This window comes from Oncorhynchus masou, unplaced genomic scaffold (assembly GCF_036934945.1).
Source record: "Oncorhynchus masou masou isolate Uvic2021 unplaced genomic scaffold, UVic_Omas_1.1 unplaced_scaffold_1441, whole genome shotgun sequence".
NCBI classification, from domain to species: Eukaryota; Metazoa; Chordata; class Actinopteri; order Salmoniformes; family Salmonidae; genus Oncorhynchus; species Oncorhynchus masou.
Window position 1 is genome coordinate 50,423 of NW_027004379.1, and position 25,525 is coordinate 75,947.

The following is a 25,525-nucleotide window of genomic DNA, read 5'->3' on the forward strand; positions in this document are numbered from 1 at the left end:
GTGTGTGTGTGTGTGTGTGTGTGTGTGTGTGTGTGTGTGTGTTTACAGGCTGTGTGTGTGTGTGTGTGTGTGTGTGTGTGTGTGTGTGTGTGTGTGTGTGTGTGTGTGTGTGTGTGTGTGTGTGTGTGTGTGTGTGTGTGTGTGCGTGCGTGCGTGCGTGCGTGTGTGTGTTTACAGGCTGTGTGTGTGTGTGTGTGTGTGTGTGTGTGTTTACAGGCTGTGTGTGTGTGTGTGTGTGTGTGTGTGTGCGTGCGTGCGTGCGTGCGTGTGTGTGTGTTTACAGGCTGTGTGTGTGTGTGTGTGTGTGTGTGTGTGTGTGTGTGTGTGTGTGTGTGTGTGTGTGTGTGTGTGTGTGTGTGTGTGTGTGTGTGTGTGTGTGTTTACAGGCTGTGTTGTGTTGTTCTCCAGAAAGTAAAGGGCCAGTTCCAACAGTCGTTCCTGAAGCTGCTGAGGAAGAGCGGAACGTCCAGACAGAAGAAGAGGAGGATGAAGACGGCTATCAGACAGTCCATCATCGACCAATCACAGTCCAAACGCTCCATAGGTGTGTCTCCCCTGCACTAATATACCATTACTGTCTGTCTCTCTCCTCCCTCCTCCTGCTGAAGAGGGAATGTCTGTCTGTCTGTCTGTCTGTCTGTCTCCCTCCTCCTGCTGAAGAGGGAATAACTGTCTGTCTGTCTGTCTGTCTGTCTGTCTGTCTCTCTCCTCCTGCTGAAGAGGGAATGTCTGTCTGTGTGTCGGTCTCTCTCCTCCCTCCTCCTGCTGAAGAGGGAATAACTGTCTGTCTGTCTGTCTGTCTGTCTGTCTCTCTCCTCCCTCCTCCTGCTGAAGAGGGAATAACTGTCTGTCTGTCTGTCTGTCTGTCTGTCTGTCTGTCTGTCTCTCTCCTCCCTCCTCCTGCTGAAGAGGGAATAACTGTCTGTCTGTCTGTCTGTCCTCCCTCCTCCTGCTGAAGAGGGTCTGTCAGTCTGTCTGTCTGTCTGTCTGTCTGTCTCTCCTCCCTCCTCCTGCTGAAGAGGGTATAACTGTCTGTCTGTCTGCCTGTCTGTCTGTCTGTCCATAGTGAGTGAATGACAGTACTCTCCTCCCTGTCCATAGTGAGTGAATGACAGTACTCTCCTCCCTGTCCATAGTGAATGACAGTACTCTCCTCCCTGTCCATAGTGAGTGAATGACAGTACTCTCCTCCCTGTCCATAGTGAGTGAATGACAGTACTCTCCTCCCTGTCCATAGTGAGTGAATGACAGTAATCTCCTCCCTGTCCATAGTGAGTGAATGACAGTAATCTCCTCCCTGTCCATAGTGAGTGAATGACAGTACTCTCCTCCCTGTCCACAGTGAGTGAATGCACAGTGGGAAATATCACGCAGGTCACTATCAGTGAGACTTCGTTCCCCTTCGACTACGAGACCGTGACCAAGTTCAACTGCTGCCTGACGGCCAAGACAGTCGTTGACAACCTGGACGCCATCACCGCCAAGGTGGACGACCTGGAATACCTTGAAGTGGTCCTGGCGAGACTCAGAGAGGTACTGTACGCTTTCGGACAAATAATCAGAATCAACTTTATTCACCAGGTGCATTAACACAGAATGTTATCTGGTGATATGGTGCTCCTAGTTATAGACAACACAGTCAGAATGTTACCTGGTGATATGGTGCTGCTAGTGATAGACAACACAGTCAGAATGTTACCTGGTGATATGGTGCTGTTGGGGATAGACAACACAGTCAGAATGTTACCTGGTGATATGGTGCTGTTGGTGATAGACAACACAGTCAGAATGTTACCTGGTGATATGGTGCTGATAGTGATAGACAACACAGTCAGAATGTTACATGGTGATATGGTGCTGTTGGGGATAGACAACACAGTCAGAATGTTACCTGGTGATATGGTGCTGTTGGTTATAGACCACACAGCCAGAATGTTACCTGGTGATATGGTGCTGTTGGGGATAGACAACACAGTCAGAATGTTACCTGGTGATATGGTGCTGTTGGTTATAGACAACACAGTCAGAATGTTACCTGGTGATATGGTGCTGTTGGTTATAGACCACACAGTCAGAATGTTACCTGGTGATATGGTGCTGTTGGTTATAGACAACACAGTCAGAATGTTACCTGGTGATATGGTGCTGTTGGTTATAGACCACACAGTCAGAATGTTACCTGGTGATATGGTGCTGTTGGGGATAGACAACACAGTCAGAATGTTACCTGGTGACATGGTTCTGTTGGGGATAGACAGCATTTACATTTACATTTAAGTCATTTAGCAGACGCTCTTATCCAGAGCGACTTACAAATTGGTGAATTCACCTTCTGACATCCAGTGGAACAGCCACTTTACAATAGTGCATCTAAATCATTAAGGGGGGGGGGGTGAGAAGGATTACTTATCCTATCCTAGGTATTCCTTGAAGAGGTGGGGTTTCAGGTGTCTCCGGAAGGTGGTGATTGACTCCGCTGTCCTGGCGTCGTGAGGGAGTTTGTTCCACCATTGGGGGCCAGAGCAGCGAACAGTTTTGACTGGGCTGAGCGGGAACTGTACTTCCTCAGTGGTAGGGAGGCGAGCAGGCCAGAGGTGGATGAACGCAGTGCCCTTGCTTGGGTGTAGGGCCTGATCAGAGCCTGGAGGTACTGCGGTGCCGTTCCCCTCACAGCTCCGTAGGCAAGCACCATGGTCTTGTAGCGGATGCGAGCTTCAACTGGAAGCCAGTGGAGAGAGCGGAGGAGCGGGGTGACGTGAGAGAACTTGGGAAGGTTGAACACCAGACGGGCTGCGGCGTTCTGGATGAGTTGTAGGGGTGTAATGGCACAGGCAGGGAGCCCAGCCAACAGCGAGTTGCAGTAATCCAGACGGGAGATGACAAGTGCCTGGATTAGGACCTGCGCCGCTTCCTGTGTGAGGCAGGGTCGTACTCTGCGGATGTTGTAGAGCATGAACCTACAGGAACGGGCCACCGCCATGATGTTGGTTGAGAACGACAGGGTGTTGTCCAGGATCACGCCAAGGTTCTTAGCGCTCTGGGAGGAGGACACAATGGAGTTGTCAACCGTGATGGCGAGATCATGGAACGGGCAGTCCTTCCCCGGGAGGAAGAGCAGCTCCGTCTTGCCGAGGTTCAGCTTGAGGTGGTGATCCGTCATCCACACTGATATGTCTGCCAGACATGCAGAGATGCGATTCGCCACCTGGTCATCAGAAGGGGGAAAGGAGAAGATTAATTGTGTGTCGTCTGCATAGCAATGATAGGAGAGACCATGTGAGGTTATGACAGAGCCAAGTGACTTGGTGTATAGCGAGAATAGGAGAGGGCCTAGAACAGAGCCCTGGGGGACACCAGTGGTGAGAGCGCGTGGCGAGGAGACAGATTCTCGCCACGCCACCTGGTAGGAGCGACCTGTCAGGTAGGACGCAATCCAAGCGTGGGCCGCGCCGGAGATGCCCAACTCGGAGAGGGTGGAGAGGAGGATCTGATGGTTCACAGTATCGAAGGCAGCCGATAGGTCTAGAAGGATGAGAGCAGAGGAGAGAGAGTTCGCACTGCTAAAGCTGAGCGCCTCCGTGATACAGAGAAGAGCAGTCTCAGTTGAATGACTAGTCTTGAAACCTGACTGATTTGGATCAAGAAGGTCATTCTGAGAGAGATAGCGGGAGAGCTGGCCAAGGACGGCACGTTCAAGAGTTTTGGAGAGAAAAGAAAGAAGGGATACTGGTCTGTAGTTGTTGACATCGGAGGGATCGAGTGTAGGTTTTTTCAGAAGGGGTGCAACTCTCGCTCTCTTGAAGACGGAAGGGACGTAGCCAGCGGTCAGGGATGAGTTGATGAGCGAGGTGAGGTAAGGGAGAAGGTCTCCGGAAATGGTCTGGAGAAGAGAGGAGGGGATAGGGTCAAGCGGGCAGGTTGTTGGGCGGCCGGCCGTCACAAGAAGCGAGATTTCATCTGGAGAGAGAGGGGAGAAAGAGGTCAGAGCACAGGGTAGGGCAGTGTGAGCAGAACCAGCGGTGTTGTTTGACTTAGCAAACGAGGATCGGATGTCGTCGACCTTCTTTTCAAAATGGTTGACGAAGTCATCTGCAGAGAGGGAGGAGGGGGAGGAGGGCGGGGAGGATTCAGGAGGGAGGAGAAGGTGGCAAAGAGCTTCCTAGGGTTAGAGGCAGATGCTTGGAATTTAGAGTGGTAGAAAGTGGCTTTAGCAGCAGAGACAGAGGAGGAAAATGTAGAGAGGAGGGAGTGAAAGAATGCCAGGTCCGCAGGGAGGCGAGTTTTCCTCCATTTCCGCTCGGCTGCCCGGAGCTCTGTTCTGTGAGCTCGCAGTGAGTCATCGAGCCACGGAGCGGGAGGGGAGGACCGAGCCGGCCTGGAGGATAGGGGACATAGAGAGTCAAAGGATGCAGAAAGGGAAGAGAGGAGGGTTGAGGAGGCAGAATCAGGAGATAGGTTGGAGAAGGTATGAGCAGAGGGAAGAGATGATAGGATGGAAGAGGAGAGAGTAGCGGGGGAGAGAGAGCGAAGGTTGGGACGGCGCGATACCATCCGAGTAGGGGCAGTGTGGGAAGTGTTGGATGAGAGCAAGAGGGAAAAGGATACAAGGTAGTGGTCGGAGACTTGGAGGGGAGTTGCAATGAGGTTAGTGGAAGAACAGCATCTAGTAAAGATGAGGTCGAGCGTATTGCCTGCCTTGTGAGTAGGGGGAAGGTGAGAGGGTGAGGTCAAAAGAGGAGAGGAGTGGAAAGAAGGAGGCAGAGAGGAATGAGTCAAAGGTAGACGTGGGGAGGTTAAAGTCGCCCAGGACTGTGAGAGGTGAGCCGTCCTCAGGAAAGGAGCTTATCAAGGCATCAAGCTCATTGATGAACTCTCCGAGGGAACCTGGAGGGCGATAAATGATAAGGATGTTAAGCTTGAAAGGGCTGGTAACTGTGACAGCATGGAATTCAAAGGAGGCGATAGACAGATGGGTAAGGGGAGAGAGAGAGAATGACCACTTGGGAGAGATGAGGATCCCGGTGCCACCACCCCGCTGACCAGAAGCTCTCGGGGTCTGCGAGAACACGTGGGCGGACGAAGAGAACACGTGGGCGGACGAAGAGAGAGCAGTAGGAGTAGCAGTGTTATCTGTGGTGATCCATGTTTCCGTCAGTGCCAAGATACTAGAGACAGAATACAGGCAGGGGAGTTAACACAAAGTGAATTTACCTTATTTACAAATAGGTAGGTTGAACATAGAGCTGTATAACATAGAGCTGTATAACATAGAGCTGATTGAGGCGATGACTGGTTTTTATTGACTTATGTTATGGAGTATCGCTTAATTCACATGTACGGTACACACACATCTGACCTGATATGAATACATTATCATTACATCTGACCTGGTATGAATACATTATCATTACATCTGACCTGATATAAATACATTATCATTACCTCTGACCTGATATAAATACATTCTCATTACACCTGACCTGATATAAATACATTATCATTACACCTGACCTGATATAAATACATTATCATTACATCTGACCTGATATAAATACATTATCATTACATCTGACCTGATGTGAATACATTATCATTACATCTGACCTGATGTACATACATTATCATTACATCTGACCTGATGTACATACATTATCATTACATCTGACCTGATATGAATACATTATCATTACACCTGACCTGATGTACATACATTATCATTACACCTGACCTGATATAAATACATTATCATTACATATGACCTGATATAAATACATTATCATTACATCTGACCTGATGTATATACATTATCATTACATCTGACCTGATGTACATACATTATCATTACATCTGACCTGATGTACATACATCATTGCCTCTGACCTGATATAAATACATGATCATTACCTCTGACCTGATATAAATACATTATCATTGCCTCTGACCTGATATAAATACATTATCATTACATCTGACCTGATATAAATACATTATCATTACATCTGACCTGATATGAATACATTATCATTACATCTGACATGATATGAATACATTATCATTACATCTGACCTGATATGAATACAGTATCGTTACATCTGACCTGGTATAAATACATTATCGTTACATCTGACCTGATATGAATACATTATCATTACATCTGACCTGATACACATACATTATCATTAAATCTGACCTGATACACATACATTATCATTACATCTGACCTGATATGAACACATTATCATTACATCTGACCTGATATAAATACATTATCATTACATCTGACCTGATGTACATACATTATCATTACATCGGACCTGATATGAATACATTATCATTACATCTGACCAGATATAAATCCATTATCATTACATATGACCTGATTTGAATACATTATAATTACATCTGACCTGATATGAATACATTATCATTACATCTGACCTGATGTACATACATTATCGTTACATCTGACCTGATATAAATACATTATCATTACATATGATCTGATATAAATACATTATCATTACATCTGACCTGATGTACATACATTATCATTACATCTGACATGATGTACATACATTATCATTACATCTGACATGATGTACATACATTATCATTACATCTGACCTGATATAAATACATTACAATTACATCTGACCTGATGTACATACATTATCATTACATCTGACCTGATGTACATACATTATCGTTACATCTGACCTGATGTACATACATTATCATTACATCTGACCTGATGTACATACATTATCATTACATCTGACCTGATATAAATACATTATCTTCAGGTCTGAATGTACAGATAGTATGACATGGGTGTTATGAAGCTTTATTATCCTCCTGTTAGATTATGTGACTGTACTTCCTGTTTCCTGTGTCCCGCCCGTCAGGCCTACTCCGCATACTCCACCATCCCAGAAGCGAAGGTGCAGGTTCTTGGGCCTGCTTCGCGCGTTGCCACTAACGCTGACATCACCATGTGGAACATCACCAAGATCGACACACTGTCAGCTCTGATGGACTCCTCCAATGGAGACTGGGATGCTGCCATGGTAACCAGATATATTTGTCTGTCTGTCTGTCAAGTGATTAACCAATCAATCAGTCGGCCATTGACCAATCTCTTCATGTCCCCCCGATAGGCGCAGGCCATCATCAGTAAGTACCTGAGGAACTCAGGAAATACTCTGGGCAGTGCAGAGCTCAACTCCATCGGAGGACCCAACCTGTGTTCACTAGACACCAGCCTCCTGAAGACCATTACACAGAGTAGCCTGAGGTAAGACCGAGAGGAGGACCCAACCTGTGTTCACTAGACATCAGCCTCCTGAAGACCATTACACAGAGTAGCCTGAGGTAAGACCGAGAGGAGGACCCAACCTGTGTTCACTAGACACCAGCCTCCTGTAGACCATTACACAGAGTAGCCTGAGGTAAGACCGAGAGGAGGACCCAACCTGTGTTCACTAGACACCAGCCTCCTGTAGACCATTACACAGAGTAGCCTGAGGTAAGACCGAGAGGAGGACCCAACCTGTGTTCACTAGACACCAGCCTCCTGTAGACCATTACACAGAGTAGCCTGAGGTAAGACCGAGAGGAGGACCCAACCTGTGTTCACTAGACACCAGCCTCCTGTAGACCATTACACAGAGTAGCCTGAGGTAAGACCGAGAGGAGGACCCAACCTGTGTTCACTAGACACCAGCCTCCTGAAGACCATTACACAGAGTAGCCTGAGGTAAGACCGAGAGGAGGACCCAACCTGTGTTCACTAGACATCAGTCTCCTGAAGACTATTACACAGAGTAGCCTGAGGTAAGACCGAGAGGAGGACCCAACCTGTGTTCACTAGACACCAGCCTCCTGTAGACCATTACACAGAGTAGCCTGAGGTAAGACCGAGAGGAGGACCCAATCTGTGTTCACTAGTCACCAGCCTCCTGTAGACCATTACACAGAGTAGCCTGAGGTAAGACCGAGAGGAGGACCCAACCTGTGTTCACTAGACACCAGCCTCCTGTAGACCATTACACAGAGTAGCCTGAGGTAAGACCGAGAGGAGGACCCAACCTGTGTTCACTAGACACCAGCCTCCTGTAGACCATTACACAGAGTAGCCTGAGGTAAGACCGAGAGGAGGACCCAACCTGTGTTCACTAGACACCAGCCTCCATCGGAGGACCCAACCTGTGTTCACTAGACACCAGCCTCCTGTAGACCATTACACAGAGTAGCCTGAGGTAAGACCGAGAGGAGGACCCAACCTGTGTTCACTAGTCACCAGCCTCCTGTAGCCTATAACACAGTAATGTAATAGTAATAACTGTTACCCTTATTACTAAGATGTGGGTAACAAGGCCAACATTTTTCATAGGAAAAATTGTAACACTAAGACGGGTGTGTTGACGTGTGATGTACGACAATAAGACGGGTGTGTTGACGTGTGATGTACGACAATAAGACGGGTGTGTTGACGTGTGATGTACGACAATAAGACGGGTGTGTTGACGTGTGATGTACGACAATAAGACGGGTGTGTTGACGTGTGATGTACGACAATAAGACGGGTGTGTTGACGTGTGATGTACGACAATAAGACGGGTGTGTTGACGTGTGATGTACGACAATAAGACGGGTGTGTTGACGTGTGATGTACGACAATAAGACGGGTGTGTTGGACGTGTGATGAACGACAATAAGACGGGTGTGTTGACGTGTGATGTACGACAATAAGACGGGTGTGTTGACGTGTGATGTACGACAATAAGACGGGTGTGTTGACGTGTGATGTACGACAATAAGACGGGTGTGTTGACGTGTGATGTACGACAATAAGACGGGTGTGTTGACGTGTGAAATACGACAATAAGACGGGTGTGTTGACGTGTGATGTACGACAATAAGACGGGTGTGTTGACGTGTGATGTACGACAATAAGACGGGTGTGTTGACGTGTGATGTCAGACAATAAGACGGGTGTGTTGACGTGTGATGTCAGACAATAAGACGGGTGTGTCGACGTGTGATGTACGACAATAAGACGGGTGTGTCGACGTGTGATGTACGACAATAAGACGAGTGTCGACGTGTGATGTACGACAATAAGACGAGTGTCGACGTGTGATGTACGACAATAAGACGGGTGTGATGTACGACAATAAGACGGGTGTGTTGACGTGTGATGAACGACAATAAGACGGGTGTGTTGACGTGTGATGTACGACAATAAGACGGGTGTGTTGACGTGTGATGTACGACAATAAGACGGGTGTGTTGACGTGTGATGTACGACAATAAGACGGGTGTGTTGACGTGTGATGTACGACAATAAGACGGGTGTGTTGACGTGTGATGTACGACAATAAGACGGGTGTGTTGACGTGTGATGAACGACAATAAGACGGGTGTGTTGACGTGTGATGTACGACAGTAAGACGGGTGTGTTGACGTGTGATGTACGACAGTAAGACGGGTGTGTTGACGTGTGATGTACGACAATAAGACGGGTGTGTTGACGTGTGATGTACGACAATAAGACGGGTGTGTTGACGTGTGATGAACGACAATAAGACGGGTGTGTTGACGTGTGATGTACGACAATAAGACGGGTGTGTTGACGTGTGATGTACGACAATAAGACGGGTGTGTTGCGTGTGATGTACGACAATAAGACGGGTGTGTTGACGTGTGATGTACGACAATAAGACGGGTGTGTTGACGTGTGATGTACGACAATAAGACGGGTGTGTTGACCTGTGATGTACGACAATAAGACGGGTGCGTTGACGTGTGATGTACGACAATAAGACGGGTGCGTTGACCTGTGATGTACGACAATAAGACGGGTGCGTTGACCTGTGATGTACGACAATAAGACGGGTGCGTTGACCTGTGATGTACGACAATAAGACGGGTGCGTTGACCTGTGATGTACGACAATAAGACGGGTGCGTTGACCTGTGATGTACGACAATAAGACGGGTGTGTTGACCTGTGATGTACGACAATAAGACGGGTGTGTTGACCTGTGATGTACGACAATAAGACGGGTGTGTTGACGTGTGATGTACGACAATAAGACGGGTGTGTTGACGTGTGATGTACGACAATAAGACGGGTGTGTTGACGTGTGATGTACGACAATAAGACGGGTGTGTTGACGTGTGATGTACGACAATAAGACGGGTGTGTTGACGTGTGATGTACGACAATAAGACGGGTGTGTTGACGTGTGATGTACGACAATAAGACGGGTGTGTTGACGTGTGATGTACGACAATAAGACGGGTGTGTTGACGTGTGATGTACGACAATAAGACGGGTGTGTTGACGTGTGATGTACGACAATAAGACGGGTGTGTTGACGTGTGATGTACGACAATAAGACGGGTGTGTTGACGTGTGATGTACGACAATAAGGCGGGTGTGTTGACGTGTGATGTACGACAATAAGACGGGTGTGTTGACGTGTGACCAGCGACAATAAGACGGGTGTGTTGACGTGTGATGTACGACAATAAGACGGGTGTGTTGACGTGTGATGTACGACAATAAGACGGGTGTGTTGACGTGTGATGTACGACAATAAGACGGGTGTGTTGACGTGTGATGTACGACAATAAGACGGGTGTGTTGACGTGTGATGTACGACAATAAGACGGGTGTGTTATCTGTTTCCCCGTTTTGCAGTAAGGCCAATGCCCTGACGGTGACCAACTGCAACATAATGAAGAAGAGAGCGCTGTTCATCATCGCTGAAGGGGCCTTCCAGAGCCGTAGTACTGTCTCCGCTACCTCCTACCAGCTAACACAGCCATACATAGGTACCTCCTACCAGCTAACACAGCCATACATAGGTACCTCCTACCAGCTAACACAGCCATACATAGGTACCTCCTACCAGCTAACACAGCCATACATAGGTACCTCCTACCAGCTAACACAGCCATACATAGGTACCTCCTACCAGCTAACACAGCCATACATAGGTACCTCCTACCAGCTAACACAGCCATACATAGGTACCTCCTACCAGCTCACACAGCCATACATAGGTACCTCCTACCAGCTAACACAGCCATACATGGGTACCTCCTACCAGCTCACACAGCCATACATAGGTACCTCCTACCAGCTAACACAGCCATACATAGGTACCTCCTACCAGCTCACACAGCCATACATAGGTACCTCCTACCAGCTAACACAGCCATACATAGGTACCTCCTACCAGCTAACACAGCCATACATAGGTACCTCCTACCAGCTAACACAGCCATACATAGGTACCTCCTACCAGCTAACACAGCCATACATAGGTACCTCCTACCAGCTAACAGCCATACATAGGTACCTCCTACCAGCTAACACAGCCATACATAGGTACCTCCTACCAGCTAACACAGCCATACATAGGTACCTCCTACCAGCTAACACAGCCATACATAGGTACCTCCTACCAGCTAACACAGCCATACATAGGTACCTCCTACCAGCTAACAGCCATACATAGGTACCTCCTACCAGCTAACACAGCCATACATAGGTACCTCCTACCAGCTAACACAGCCATACATAGGTACCTCCTACCAGCTAACAGCCATACATAGGTACCTCCTACCAGCTAACACAGCCATACATAGGTACCTCCTACCAGCTAACAGCCATACATAGGTACCTCCTACCAGCTAACACAGCCATACATAGGTACCTCCTACCAGCTATCACAGCCATACATAGGTACCTCCTACCAGCTATCACAGCCATACATAGGTACCTCCTACCAGCTAACACAGCCATACATAGGTACCTCCTACCAGCTAACACAGCCATACATAGGTACCTCCTACCAGCTAACACAGCCATACATAGGTACCTCCTACCAGCTAACAGCCATACATAGGTACCTCCTACCAGCTAACACAGCCATACATAGGTACCTCCTACCAGCTAACAGCCATACATAGGTACCTCCTACCAGCTAACACAGCCATACATAGGTACCTCCTACCAGCTATCACAGCCATACATAGGTACCTCCTACCAGCTATCACAGCCATACATACATACCTCCTACCAGCTAACACAGCCATACATAGGTACCTCCTACCAGCTAACACAGCCATACATAGGTACCTCCTACCAGCTAACAGCCATACATAGGTACCTCCTACCAGCTAACACAGCCATACATAGGTACCTCCTACCAGCTAACAGCCATACATAGGTACCTCCTACCAGCTAACACAGCCATACATAGGTACCTCCTACCAGCTAACAGCCATACATAGGTACCTCCTACCAGCTAACAGCCATACATAGGTACCTCCTACCAGCTAACACAGCCATACATAGGTACCTCCTACCAGCTAACACAGCCATACATAGGTACCTCCTACCAGCTATCACAGCCATACATAGGTACCTCCTACCAGCTAACACAGCCATACATAGGTACCTCCTACCAGCTATCACAGCCATACATAGGTACCTCCTACCAGCTATCACAGCCATACATAGGTACCTCCTACCAGCTAACACAGCCATACATAGGTACCTCCTACCAGCTAACACAGCCATACATAGGTACCTCCTACCAGCTAACACAGCCATACATAGATACCTCCTACCAGCTAACACAGCCATACATAGATACCTCCTACCAGCTAACACAGCCATACATAGGTACCTCCTACCAGCTATCACAGCCATACATAGGTACCTCCTACCAGCTATCACAGCCATACATAGGTACCTCCTACCAGCTAACACAGCCATACATAGATACCTCCTACCAGCTATCACAGCCATACATAGGTACCTCATACCCGCTAACACAGCCATACATAGGTACCTCCTACCAGCTAACACAGCCATACATAGATACCTCCTACCAGCTATCACAGCCATACATAGGTACCTCATACCCGCTAACACAGCCATACATAGGTACCTCCTACCAGCTAACACAGCCATACATAGGTACCTCCTACCAGCTAACACAGCCATACATAGGTACCTCCTACCAGCTAACAGCCATACATACAGTTGAAGTCAGAAGTTTAGATACGAGTCTACTCTGTCTGTCCACTAGGTGGTGCTGACTCAGTCTACTCTGTCTGTCCACTAGGTGGTGCTGACTCAGCCTACTCTCTGTCTGTCCACTAGGGGGTGCTGACTGTCTACTCTCTGTCTGTCCACTAGGTGGTGCTGACTCCGCCTACTCTCTGTCTGTCCACTAGGGGGTGCTGACTGTCTACTCTCTGTCTGTCCACTAGGTGGTGCTGACTCAGTCTACTCTGTCTGTCCACTAGGTGGTGCTGACTCAGCCTACTCTCTGTCTGTCCACTAGGGGGTGCTGACTGTCTACTCTCTGTCTGTCCACTAGGTGGTGCTGACTCCGCCTACTCTCTGTCTGTCCACTAGGGGGTGCTGACTCCGCCTACTCTCTGTCTGTCCACTAGGTGGTGCTGACTCCGCCTACATCCAGCGTCTGTCCACCTCTGACATCAGTATGGACATGGACACTTTCATCAGCCTGGACCCTACTGTTATACAGGTGTGTATCCTACCTACCTACTGTTATACAGGTGTGTATCCTACCTACCTACTGTTATACAGGTGTGTATCCTACCTACCTACTGTTATACAGGTGGTTATACTACCTACCTACTGTTATACAGGTGGTTATACTACCTACCTACTGTTATACAGGTGTGTATCCTACCTACCTACTGTTATACAGGTGTGTATCCTACCTACCTACCTTTATACAGGTGGTTATACTATCTACCTACCTACCTACCTACTGTTATACAGGTGGTTATACTATCTACCTACCTACCTACCTACCTACCTACCTACTGTTATACAGGTGTGTATCCTACCTACCTACTGTTATACAGGTGTGTATCCTACCTACCTACTGTTATACAGGTGGTTATACTACCTACCTACTGTTATACAGGTGGTTATACTACCTACCTACTGTTATACAGGTGTGTATCCTACCTACCTACTGTTATACAGGTGGTTATACTACCTACCTACCTACCTACTGTTATACAGGTGTGTATCCTACCTACCTACTGTTATACAGGTGTGTATCCTACCTACCTACTGTTATACAGGTGGTTATACTATCTACCTACTGTTATACAGGTGGTTATACTACCTACCTACTGTTATACAGGTGGTTATACTACCTACCTACTGTTATACAGGTGTGTATCCTACCTACCTACTGTTATACAGGTGGTTATACTACCTACCTACTGTTATACAGGTGTGTATCCTACCTACCTACTGTTATACAGGTGGTTATACTACCTACCTACCTACCTACTGTTATACAGGTGTGTATCCTACCTACCTACTGTTATACAGGTGTGTATCCTACCTACCTACTGTTATACAGGTGGTTATACTACCTACCTACTGTTATACAGGTGTGTATCCTACCTACCTACTGTTATACAGGTGTGTATCCTATCTACCTACTGTTATACAGGTGGTTATACTACCTACCTACTGTTATACAGGTGTGTATCCTACCTACCTACTGTTATACAGGTGGTTATACTATCTACCTACCTACCTACCTACTGTTATACAGGTGTGTATCCTACCTACCTACTGTTATACAGGTGGTTATACTACCTACCTACCTACCTACCTACCTACCTACTGTTATACAGGTGGTTATACTACCTACCTACTGTTATACAGGTGGTTATACTACCTACCTACTGTTATACAGGTGGTTATACTACCTACCTACCTACCTACCTACTGTTATACAGGTGGTTATCCTACCTACCTACCTACCTACTGTTATACAGGTGGTTATACTACCTACCTACCTACCTACCTACTGTTATACAGGTGGTTATACTACCTACCTACCTACCTACTGTTATACAGGTGGTTATACTACCTACCTACCTACCTACTGTTATACAGGTGGTTAAACTACCTACCAACCTACCTACATACATGTCTGTCTGTCGTTATCCCCCTAACCCCTCAGACTGTCTGTCGTTATCCCCCTAACCCCTCCACCTTCTGTCTGTCGTTATCCCCCTAACCCCTCCACCCTCAGACTCTGGGTGTGAGCCAGGTCAAAGGTCTGCTGGGTTCTAACCTGCCAGAGCTGAAGAGCTATGAGAACCAGAGCGCGGTCCGGACCTGGATCAGCACCCGTTTCCAGGCCGACCTGGACTATCTGGGGCTGGGTCTGAAGGGAGGCAAGGCTGACCCCATCACGGTTGGCGTGGGAACCATCATACTTCCTACCAGTGCAGGGGTAACTGGAGGAACTGCTGCTACTACTACTACAGGAAAACGTAAATGTTCCTTTTTATCTGTGAAAGATCAGCCGATTCACTTTCATTTCTCTGTGAGCTCCGAGAGAGAGAATTATGATTTGAGCTTCAGTGAAGTTATAATGCATGTTTTGTTTCTGTGTAGCGAGCGGCGGAGCGATCAACAGACCAACGTTCGGCCTCCACCTTCTCCTCACCACTCTGGCCGTCGCTGTCCTGTACCATTCTACACTGATTTAAACACTGATTTCAGAGATTTTATATTTCAGAGTGAGAGAGTTAACTGACTCCATAGCATCAAGTCACATTCGGCTCAAACAGGAAACAAAAATGTATACATTTAGAGTCAGGCAGTGCCTTAGATATTGTAAATATCACTGGATATACTGGACCTATCAAAAGACTATAAAACAATCTAGCACTTTAGTCACGTCAATGTTTCTGTTCTGACAAGTTCTGCACACCGTTTTATTTAAGTGTCACTTTGTATGTTGTTCTGTCTTGGTGGTTGGAATGAAGTCTGTTCTGTCTTAGTGGTTGGAATGAAGTCTGTTCTGTCTTGGTGGTTGGAATGAAGTCTGTTCTGTCTTAGTGGTTGGAATGAAGTCTGTTCTGTCTTGGTGGTTGGAATGAAGTCTGTTCTGTCTTAGTGGTTGGAATGAAGTCTGTTCTGTCTTGGTGGTTGGAATGAAGTCTGTTCTGTCTTGGTGGTTGGAATGAAGTCTGTTCTGTCTTGGTGGTTGGAATGAAGTCTGTTCTGTCTTGGTTGGAATGAAGTCTGTTCTGTCTTGGTGGTTGGAATGAAGTCTGTTCTGTCTTGGTTGGAATGAAGTCTGTTCTGTCTTGGTGGTTGGAATGAACTATTTTCTGTTTTGGTGGTTGGAACGTTGTTTAAAGAAGAATTTGTAGGGCTCTATTCAGTCTGTGTAGCTGAAAGATCATTTCCTGTTGAGCCAAGGTCTGCAGCATTTACCATGAATGCTGTCTACGCTACGGGAACATGGCCTTTCAATGTAAACGATGCTGGAACGCTGAACTTCCACGATGTGGATTGAATAGAGCCCTTTGTCTTTGCCTTCGGGTGAAAATATGAAGGTATTTCATTACATGACAAAGAAGTCTTGTGTTGGCGATGTCGTCTTTCTGGGACAGCCATTTGTTTTTCTCAGGGTTAGTGTCTCCAACACGTATCTACCGAGCCAAAACCCTGTTCAATGTCATGACAACCAATTCTTCTAGTGCAGAATGATTGTCATTAGAATGTCACTGTGCTTTTGTTCATGTCAGCTCGAACTGTTGACCGTCTTCTCAATGCTGCCATTTGATGATACTAAATAGCAGATGTTGAATGTATGGTTTAATTAATAAAAATGTATATTATTACACAATCCCCCCCCCCCCAAATTTTTTCAATTTTATTTATAAAGAAATAAACAGCCTATGAACTAACAGCTGATAATTAAAAAAAATAGTTTTTCTACACATTAACAAAACAGTTTAGCGGTTGTGAAATGATTGTATTTCTCAGGGCTCCGTTTATTCCTAACAAACCAGTACTCAATCAGAAAGACTCACGGTGCTGCACTGAGACAATTAGAGTAATTTAACTTACAGATCATACAACAACCATCAAACCATGAACACTCACATTCTATGTTGTCTATTTCTATGGCACACATATTTTACCGTTGCCAAGGCAGCGGTGAACTGCCTAACAAGGGACAGGACGGGATGGAACACTGTCAATGACAATTCAATTGTTCTATTGAGTTAAATCTAAGTTAAGTCGTACATTTTTTGCCGTTGCCAAGGCAACCGTTAACTGCATGGCAAGGGAGAGGGCAGGATGGGACGGAACACTGTCAATGACAACATTCTGTGACGGTTAAATTGTTCTATTGAGTTAAACTAATTTGTCTTTCAATCACGTGGTAGCCTGCTGTTCAGTTCTACTGGGTGGAAGCTGAGAGAAACAACAGACTGTGTTGGAAGAGCAACTTGTCTCAGAAGACAAGACACAATGTTGTAGCTAGCTTCCCAAAAGACACGGGAGTCTCCTGCCGCTTATAAGCGCTTATAAACCCCCAGGATGGTCTTGCAGGAGGGACACGTGTGCTTGGCGTCTTTGAGCCTGTCGAAACAGAACGGGATGAGACAGCAACCCAGAACAAACCTGAGGAGAAACAACAAAGGTCAAACATTGTATGGAGATGCATCTTAAGGCCTAAAAGGGGTTTTATTTCTCTTAATCACAATCATCTTTTACCAGTTAAATGTAGACACAAATTAAATACATTTTGTATAAAAATGTTTTCCAAAATATTGCATTCAAATATCTCATTAAATATACTATTTGCATATTTGCACAAATGCATTTCAACCTGAATGAAGTCAGCTTAAATATTTTGGTTTCATTTTGTTAAAACACTCCAGGCCCCGAATTGTCCAGAGCGGATTTTTTAAATGTATTTTATTTCACCTTCATTTAACCAGGTAGGCTAGTTGAGAACAAGTTCTCATTTGCAAGTGCGACCTGGCCAAGATAAAGCGTAGCAATTCGACACATACAACAACACAGAGTTACACATGGAATAAACAAACATACAGTCAATAATACAGTATAATTTTTTTTAAAGTATATATACAGTGAGAGCAAAGGAGGTGAGATGGGAGTTAAGGCAATAAATAGGCCATAGTGGCGAAGGAATTGTGGATAAATACTTAATCTTTCTATCTGTAAAAATGCATTTTTGGTGCATTTTTCCAAAGAAAATGTTATCTAGAATAAACAATTGACCAACATATCAACAATTCCCTCTGGGGCAAGTCTGGAGAAAACATGGAAGCACAACCTCACAACATGTGGTGAAGGAAGAGGACTCTGAAGCTCAGAGAAATTAGCTTGGTTTGTGGGAAAAGGGTCTGACTTCCAGGAAATGGCAGTTAAAAAAGACCAACACACTGAAATTACACGGCCAACGAGGCGGCCAACGAGGCGGCCAACGAGGCGGCCAACGAGGCGGCCAACGAGGCGGCCAACGAGGCGGCCAACGAGGCGGCCAACGAGGCGGCCAACGAGGCGGCCAACGAGGCGGCCAACGAGGCGGCCAACGAGGCGGCCAACGAGGCGGCCAACGAGGCGGCCAACGAGGCGGCCAACGAGGCGGCCAACGAGGCGGCCAACGAGGCGGCCAACGCCAAATTTACACCCAATCACAACCTCATCTAAGTCAGTTACGAAATATAGTCCAGTTTGTAACATTCCTTATGAAATGGGACTTTAATTAAATTATATGCAATTTAATATAGTGAGCTTTGAAACTCTCTTGTACATACCCACAGAAGAAGAGTCCCCCACAGAAGAGGTAGGTGAGGACGCCAGAGGAGAAGTCAACCTTAGTGACCACGGTCTGGTGGCAGGTAGGACAGGTCATCTGGACAGGACTGTCCCCAAACGCACCGATGGCCACTGGAGGAGGGGGAGGGGGGAGTAGACAAAGTATTAGTTCATTCTCTGATGCATTAATGTGTTAACTCATTCATTCCTACAGTACCTCACAGCATGGCTTCATTCATTTATCAATTCATCCATTAAATTAATTAATTCATTCCTACAGTACCTCACAGCATGGCTGCATTCATTTATCAATTAATCCATTAAATTCATTCATTCATTCCTACAGTACCTCACAGCATGGCTTCATCCATTAAATTAATTAATTCATTCCTACAGTACCTCACAGCATGGCTTCATCCATTAAATTCATTCATTCATTCCTACAGTACCTCACAGCATGGCTGCATTCATTTATCAATTAATCCATTAAATTCATTCATTCATTCCTACAGTACCTCACAGCATGGCTTCATCCATTAAATTCATTCATTCATTCCTACAGTACCTCACAGCATGGCTGCATTCATTTATCAATTCATCCATTAAATTCATTCATTCATTCCTACAGTACCTCAAAGCATGGCTTCATCCATTAAATTAATTCATTCATTCCTACAGTACCTCACAGCATGGCTTCATCCATTAAATTCATTCATTCCTACAGTACCTCACAACATGGCTTCATTCATTTATCAATTCATCCATTAAATTCATTCATTCATTCATTCCTACAGTACCTCACAGCATGGCTTCATTCATTTATCAATTCATCCATTAAATTCATTCATTCATTCCTACAGTACTTCACAGCATGGCTTCATTCATTTATCAATTCATTCATTAAATTCATTCATTCATTCCTACAGTACCTCACAGCATGGCTTCATTCATTTATCAATTCATCCATTAAATTCATTCATTCATTATTTACTTTCTTCCAACTTATCTGTCCACTGAAAACACACGGCTGTTTGACTTCCTTTATAGTTAACAAGAGTTTCACTCAACCCAAAGTACAGTAGGACATACCAACAGGCACCTGGACGTTGGCCATCCTCCCTGAGAGGAAAGAGAGATGAGAACCAACAGAGAACACAGAACGACGTACAACACACTAATGGAACACTCAACAAATGCTGATAACCATAGAGAAAACGTTCAAACATTCAAACTACGAATAAAACAGTCTTGTTTTTTTGATAAGCTTCCATTGTTCATCATTACTTTTCCAATAACAGACACATAAATCTCTTATAAAGTACTTACAGATCTGCTGTAAGGGAGAGTCTTACTGCTCTGCTGGTCCACAACGAGTCTGGTGCTTTTCTACTACTCAGTAACACGGGAGGGTGAACGGAGTCAGGAGCCGGATCCACCCAACAGCCTGTCCTGTTATCTACTGTCCCCTGTCTCCTACCAAACAGCCTGTCCTGTTATCTACTGTCCTGTCTCCTACCAAACAGCCTGTCCTGTTATCTACTGTCCCCTGTCTCCCACCAAACAGCCTGTACTGTTATCTACTGTCCCCTGTCTCCTACCAAACAGCCTGTACTGTTATCTACTGTCCTGTCTCCTACCAAACAGCCTGTCCTGTTATCTACTGTCCCCTGTCTCCTACCAAACAGCCTGTCCTGTTATCTACTGTCCTGTCTCCTACCAAACAGCCTGTCCTGTTATCTACTGTCCCCTGTCTCCCACCAAACAGCCTGTACTGTTATCTACTGTCCCCTGTCTCCCACCAAACAGCCTGTACTGTTATCTACTGTCCCCTGTCTCCCACCAAACAGCCTGTACTGTTATCTACTGTCCCCTGTCTCCTACCAAACAGCCTATACTGTTATCTACTGTCCTCTGTCTCCCACCAAACAGCCTGTACTGTTATCTACTGTCCCCTGTCCCCTACCAAACAGCCTATACTGTTATCTACTGTCCCCTGTCTCCCACCAAACAGCCTGTCCTGTTATCTACTGTCCCCTGTCTCCTACCAAACAGCCTGTACTGTTATCTACTGTCCCCTGTCTCCCACCCAACAGCCTGTACTGTTATCTACTGTCCCCTGTCTCCCACCAAACAGCCTGTCCTGTTATCTACTGTCCCCTGTCTCCCACCAAACAGCCTGTACTGTTATCTACTGTCCTGTCTCCCACCAAACAGCCTGTCCTGTTATCTACTGTCCCCTGTCTCCTACCAAACAGCCTGTACTGTTATCTACTGTCCCCTGTCTCCCACCAAACAGCCTGTACTGTTATCTACTGTCCCCTGTCTCCCACCAAACAGCCTGTACTGTTATCTACTGTCCCCTGTCTCCCACCAAACAGCCTGTACTGTTATCTACTGTCCTGTCTCCTACCAAACAGCCTGTACTGTTATCTACGTCCCCTGTCTCCTGTCCCCTGTCTCCCACCAAACAGCCTGTACTGTTATCTACTGTCCCCTGTCTCCCACCAAACAGCCTGTCCTGTTATCTACTGTCCTGTCTCCTACCAAACAGCCTGTCCTGTTATCTACTGTCCCCTGTCTCCTACCAAACAGCCTGTACTGTTATCTACTGTCCCCTGTCTCCCACCAAACAGCCTGTACTGTTATCTACTGTCCTGTCTCCTACCAAACAGCCTGTACTGTTATCTACTGTCCCCTGTCTCCCACCAAACAGCCTGTCCTGTTATCTACTGTCCCCTGTCTCCTACCAAACAGCCTGTACTGTTATCTACTGTCCTGTCTCCTACCAAACAGCCTGTGCTGTTATCTACTGTCCTGTCTCCTACCAAACAGCCTGTACTGTTATCTACTGTCCTGTCTCCTACCAAACAGCCTGTACTGTTATCTACTGTCCCCTGTCTCCTACCAAACAGCCTGTCCTGTTATCTACTGTCCTGTCTCCTACCAAACAGCCTGTACTGTTATCTACTGTCCCCTGTCTCCTACCAAACAGCCTGTACTGTTATCTACTGTCCCCTGTCTCCCACCAAACAGCCTGTACTGTTATCTACTGTCCCCTGTCTCCTACCAAACAGCCTGTACTGTTATCTACTGTCCTGTCTCCTACCAAACAGCCTGTACTGTTATCTACTGTCCTGTCTCCCACCAAACAGCCTGTCCTGTTATCTACTGTCCCCTGTCTCCCACCAAACAGCCTGTACTGTTATCTACTGTCCTGTCTCCTACCAAACAGCCTGTCCTGTTATCTACTGTCCTGTCTCCCACCAAACAGCCTGTACTGTTATCTACTGTCCCCTGTCTCCCACCAAACAGCCTGTCCTGTTATCTACTGTCCCCTGTCTCCCACCAAACAGCCTGTACTGTTATCTACTGTCCCCTGTCTCCTACCAAACAGCCTGTCCTGTTATCTACTGTCCTGTCTCCTAACAAACAGCCTGTCCTGTTATCTACTGTCCCCTGTCTCCTACCAAACAGCCTGTACTGTTATCTACTGTCCTGTCTCCCACCAAACAGCCTGTACTGTTATCTACTGTCCCCTGTCTCCTACCAAACAGCCTGTACTGTTATCTACTGTCCCCTGTCTCCTACCAAACAGCCTGTACTGTTATCTACTGTCCCCTGTCTCCTACCAAACAGCCTGTACTGTTATCTACTGTCCCCTGTCTCCTACCAAACAGCCTGTCCTGTTATCTACTGTCCCCTGTCTCCTACCAAACAGCCTGTACTGTTATCTACTGTCCCCTGTCTCCCACCAAACAGCCTGTACTACTGTTACTGTTATCTACTGTCCCCTGTCTCCTACCAAACAGCCTGTACTGTTATCTACTGTCCTGTCTCCTACCAAACAGCCTGTACTGTTATCTACTGTCCCCTGTCTCCTACCAAACAGCCTGTACTGTTATCTACTGTCCCCTGTCTCCCACCAAACAGCCTGTACTGTTATCTACTGTCCCCTGTCTCCTACCAAACAGCCTGTACTGTTATCTACTGTCCTGTCTCCTACCAAACAGCCTGTACTGTTATCTACTGTCCCCTGTCTCCTACCAAACAGCCTGTACTGTTATCTACTGTCCCCTGTCTCCCACCAAACAGCCTGTACTGTTATCTACTGTCCCCTGTCTCCTACCAAACAGCCTGTACTGTTATCTACTGTCCCCTGTCTCCCACCAAACAGCCTGTACTGTTATCTACTGTCCCCTGTCTCCTACCAAACAGCCTGTACTGTTATCTACTGTCCCCTGTCTCCTACCAAACAGCCTGTACTGTTATCTACTGTCCCCTGTCTCCCACCAAACAGCCTGTCCTGTTATCTACTGTCCCGTCTCCCACCAAACAGCCTGTACTGTTATCTACTGTCCCCTGTCTCCTACCAAACAGCCTGTCCTGTTATCTACTGTCCCCTGTCTCCCACCAAACAGCCTGTACTGTTATCTACTGTCCCGTCTCCTACCAAACAGCCTGTACTGTTATCTACTGTCCCGTCTCCTACCAAACAGCCTGTACTGTTATCTACTGTCCCCTGTCTCCCACCAAACAGCCTGTCCTGTTATCTACTGTCCCCTGTCTCCCACCAAACAGCCTGTACTGTTATCTACTGTCCCCTGTCTCCCACCAAACAGCCTGTACTGTTATCTACTGTCCCCTGTCTCCTACCAAACAGCCTGTACTGTTATCTACTGTCCCGTCTCCTACCAAACAGCCTGTCCTGTTATCTACTGTCCCCTGTCTCCTACCAAACAGCCTATCCTGTTATCTACTGTCCCCTGTCTCCCACCAAACAGCCTGTACTGTTATCTACTGTCCCCTGTCTCCTACCAAACAGCCTGTCCTGTTATCTACTGTCCCCTGTCTCCCACCAAACAGCCTGTCCTGTTATCTACTGTCCTGTCTCCTACCAAACAGCCTGTACTGTTATCTACTGTCCCCTGTCTCCCACCAAACAGCCTGTACTGTTATCTACTGTCCCCTGTCTCCTACCAAACAGCCTGTCCTGTTATCTACTGTCCCCTGTCTCCACCAAACAGCCTGTACTGTTATCTACTGTCCTGTCTCCTACCAAACAGCCTGTACTGTTATCTACTGTCCCCTGTCTCCTACCAAACAGCCTGTCCTGTTATCTACTGTCCCCTGTCTCCCACCAAACAGCCTGTCCTGTTATCTACTGTCCCCTGTCTCCTACCAAACAGCCTGTCCTGTTATCTACTGTCCCCTGTCTCCTACCAAACAGCCTGTACTGTTATCTACTGTCCCCTGTCTCCTACCCAACAGCCTGTACTGTTATCTACTGTCCCCTGTCTCCCACCAAACAGCCTGTACTGTTATCTACTGTCCCCTGTCTCCCACCAAACAGCCTATCATGTTATCTACTGTCCCCTGTCTCCCACCAAACAGCCTGTCCTGTTATCTACTGTCCCCTGTCTCCTACCAAACAGCCTGTACTGTTATCTACTGTCCTGTCTCCTACCAAACAGCCTGTACTGTTATCTACTGTCCCCTACCAAACAGCCTATACTGTTATCTACTGTCCCCTACCAAACAGCCTGTACTGTTATCTACTGTCCCCTGTCTCCTACCAAACAGCCTGTCCTGTTATCTACTGTCCCCTGTCTCCTACCAAACAGCCTGTCCTGTTATCTACTGTCCCCTGTCTCCTACCAAACAGCCTATAGTGTTATCTACTGTCCTGTCTCCCACCAAACAGCCTGTCCTGTTATCTACTGTCTCCTACCAAACAGCCTATAGTGTTATCTACTGTCCCCTGTCTCCCACCAAACAGCCTGTCCTGTTATCTACTGTCCCCTGTCTCCCACCAAACAGCCTGTCCTGTTATCTACTGTCCTGTCTCCTACCAAACAGCCTGTCCTGTTATCTACTGTCCCGTCTCCCACCAAACAGCCTGTCCTGTTATCTACTGTCCCCTGTCTCCTACCAAACAGCCTGTACTGTTATCTACTGTCCCCTGTCTCCCACCAAACAGCCTGTCCTGTTATCTACTGTCCCCTGTCTCCCACCAAACAGCCTGTCCTGTTATCTACTGTCCCCTGTCTTCCACCAAACAGCCTGTCCTGTTATCTACTGTCCCCTGTCTCCTACCAAACAGCCTGTCCTGTTATCTACTGTCCCCTGTCTCCTACCAAACAGCCTGTCCTGTTATCTACTGTCCTGTCTCCTACCAAACAGCCTGTACTGTTATCTACTGTCCCCTGTCTCCTACCAAACAGCCTGTCCTGTTATCTACTGTCCCCTGTCTCCTACCAAACAGCCTGTCCTGTTATCTACTGTCCCCTGTCTCCTACCAAACAGCCTGTCCTGTTATCTACTGTCCTGTCTCCCACCAAACAGCCTGTCCTGTTATCTACTGTCCCCTGTCTCCCACCAAACAGCCTGTCCTGTTATCTACTGTCCCCTGTCTCCTACCAAACAGCCTGTCCTGTTATCTACTGTCCCCTGTCTCCTACCAAACAGCCTGTCCTGTTATCTACTGTCCTGTCTCCCACCAAACAGCCTGTCATGTTATCTACTGTCCCCTGTCTCCTACCAAACAGCCTGTCCTGTTATCTACTGTCCCCTGTCTCCTACCAAACAGCCTGTCCTGTTATCTACTGTCCTGTTCTCCACCAAACAGCCTGTCATGTTATCTACTGTCCCCTGTCTCCTACCAAACAGCCTGTACTGTTATCTACTGTCCCCTGTCTCCTACCAAACAGCCTGTACTGTTATCTACTGTCCCCTGTCTCCCACCAAACAGCCTGTCCTGTTATCTACTGTCCTGTCTCCCACCAAACAGCCTGTACTGTTATCTACTGTCCCCTGTCTCCCACCAAACAGCCTGTCCTGTTATCTACTG

General features: G+C 46.9%; 3 protein-coding genes across 3 annotated transcripts in view; 2 read left to right on the top strand and 1 right to left on the bottom strand.

The window, feature by feature from the left end:
* LOC135530858 (uncharacterized) overlaps positions 1–7,313 on the top strand; it is a gene marked incomplete at its 5' end in the record, with an annotated part of 55,708 nt that extends 48,395 nt beyond the window's left edge. Inside the window, 4 exons of the mRNA XM_064959030.1 lie at positions 409–544; positions 1,343–1,533; positions 6,906–7,067; positions 7,158–7,313. Of these exons, the coding sequence (XP_064815102.1) occupies positions 409–544; positions 1,343–1,533; positions 6,906–7,067; positions 7,158–7,298 (630 nt within the window). The remainder of the gene's footprint in view (positions 1–408; positions 545–1,342; positions 1,534–6,905; positions 7,068–7,157) is intronic.
* Positions 7,314–7,321: 8 nt separating this feature from the next.
* LOC135530855 (mesothelin-like protein) lies at positions 7,322–16,729 on the top strand. The gene is made up of 5 exons (XM_064959026.1): positions 7,322–7,371; positions 10,708–10,841; positions 13,482–13,576; positions 15,119–15,362; positions 15,487–16,729. Exons 2-5 carry the CDS (start codon positions 10,745–10,747, stop codon positions 15,579–15,581), a joined length of 531 nt encoding a protein of 176 aa, XP_064815098.1. The 5' UTR covers positions 7,322–7,371; positions 10,708–10,744; the 3' UTR covers positions 15,582–16,729.
* A 96-nt stretch (positions 16,730–16,825) lies between these two features.
* LOC135530856 (lipopolysaccharide-induced tumor necrosis factor-alpha factor homolog) lies at positions 16,826–20,063 on the bottom strand. The gene is made up of 4 exons (XM_064959027.1): positions 20,005–20,063; positions 19,768–19,797; positions 18,678–18,810; positions 16,826–17,514 (listed from the first exon to the last, which is right to left on the bottom strand). The coding sequence occupies exons 2-4, from the start codon at positions 19,790–19,792 to the stop codon at positions 17,406–17,408; spliced, it is 267 nt and encodes an 88-aa protein (XP_064815099.1). The 5' UTR covers positions 19,793–19,797; positions 20,005–20,063; the 3' UTR covers positions 16,826–17,405.
* Positions 20,064–25,525: the final 5,462 nt, after the last annotated feature.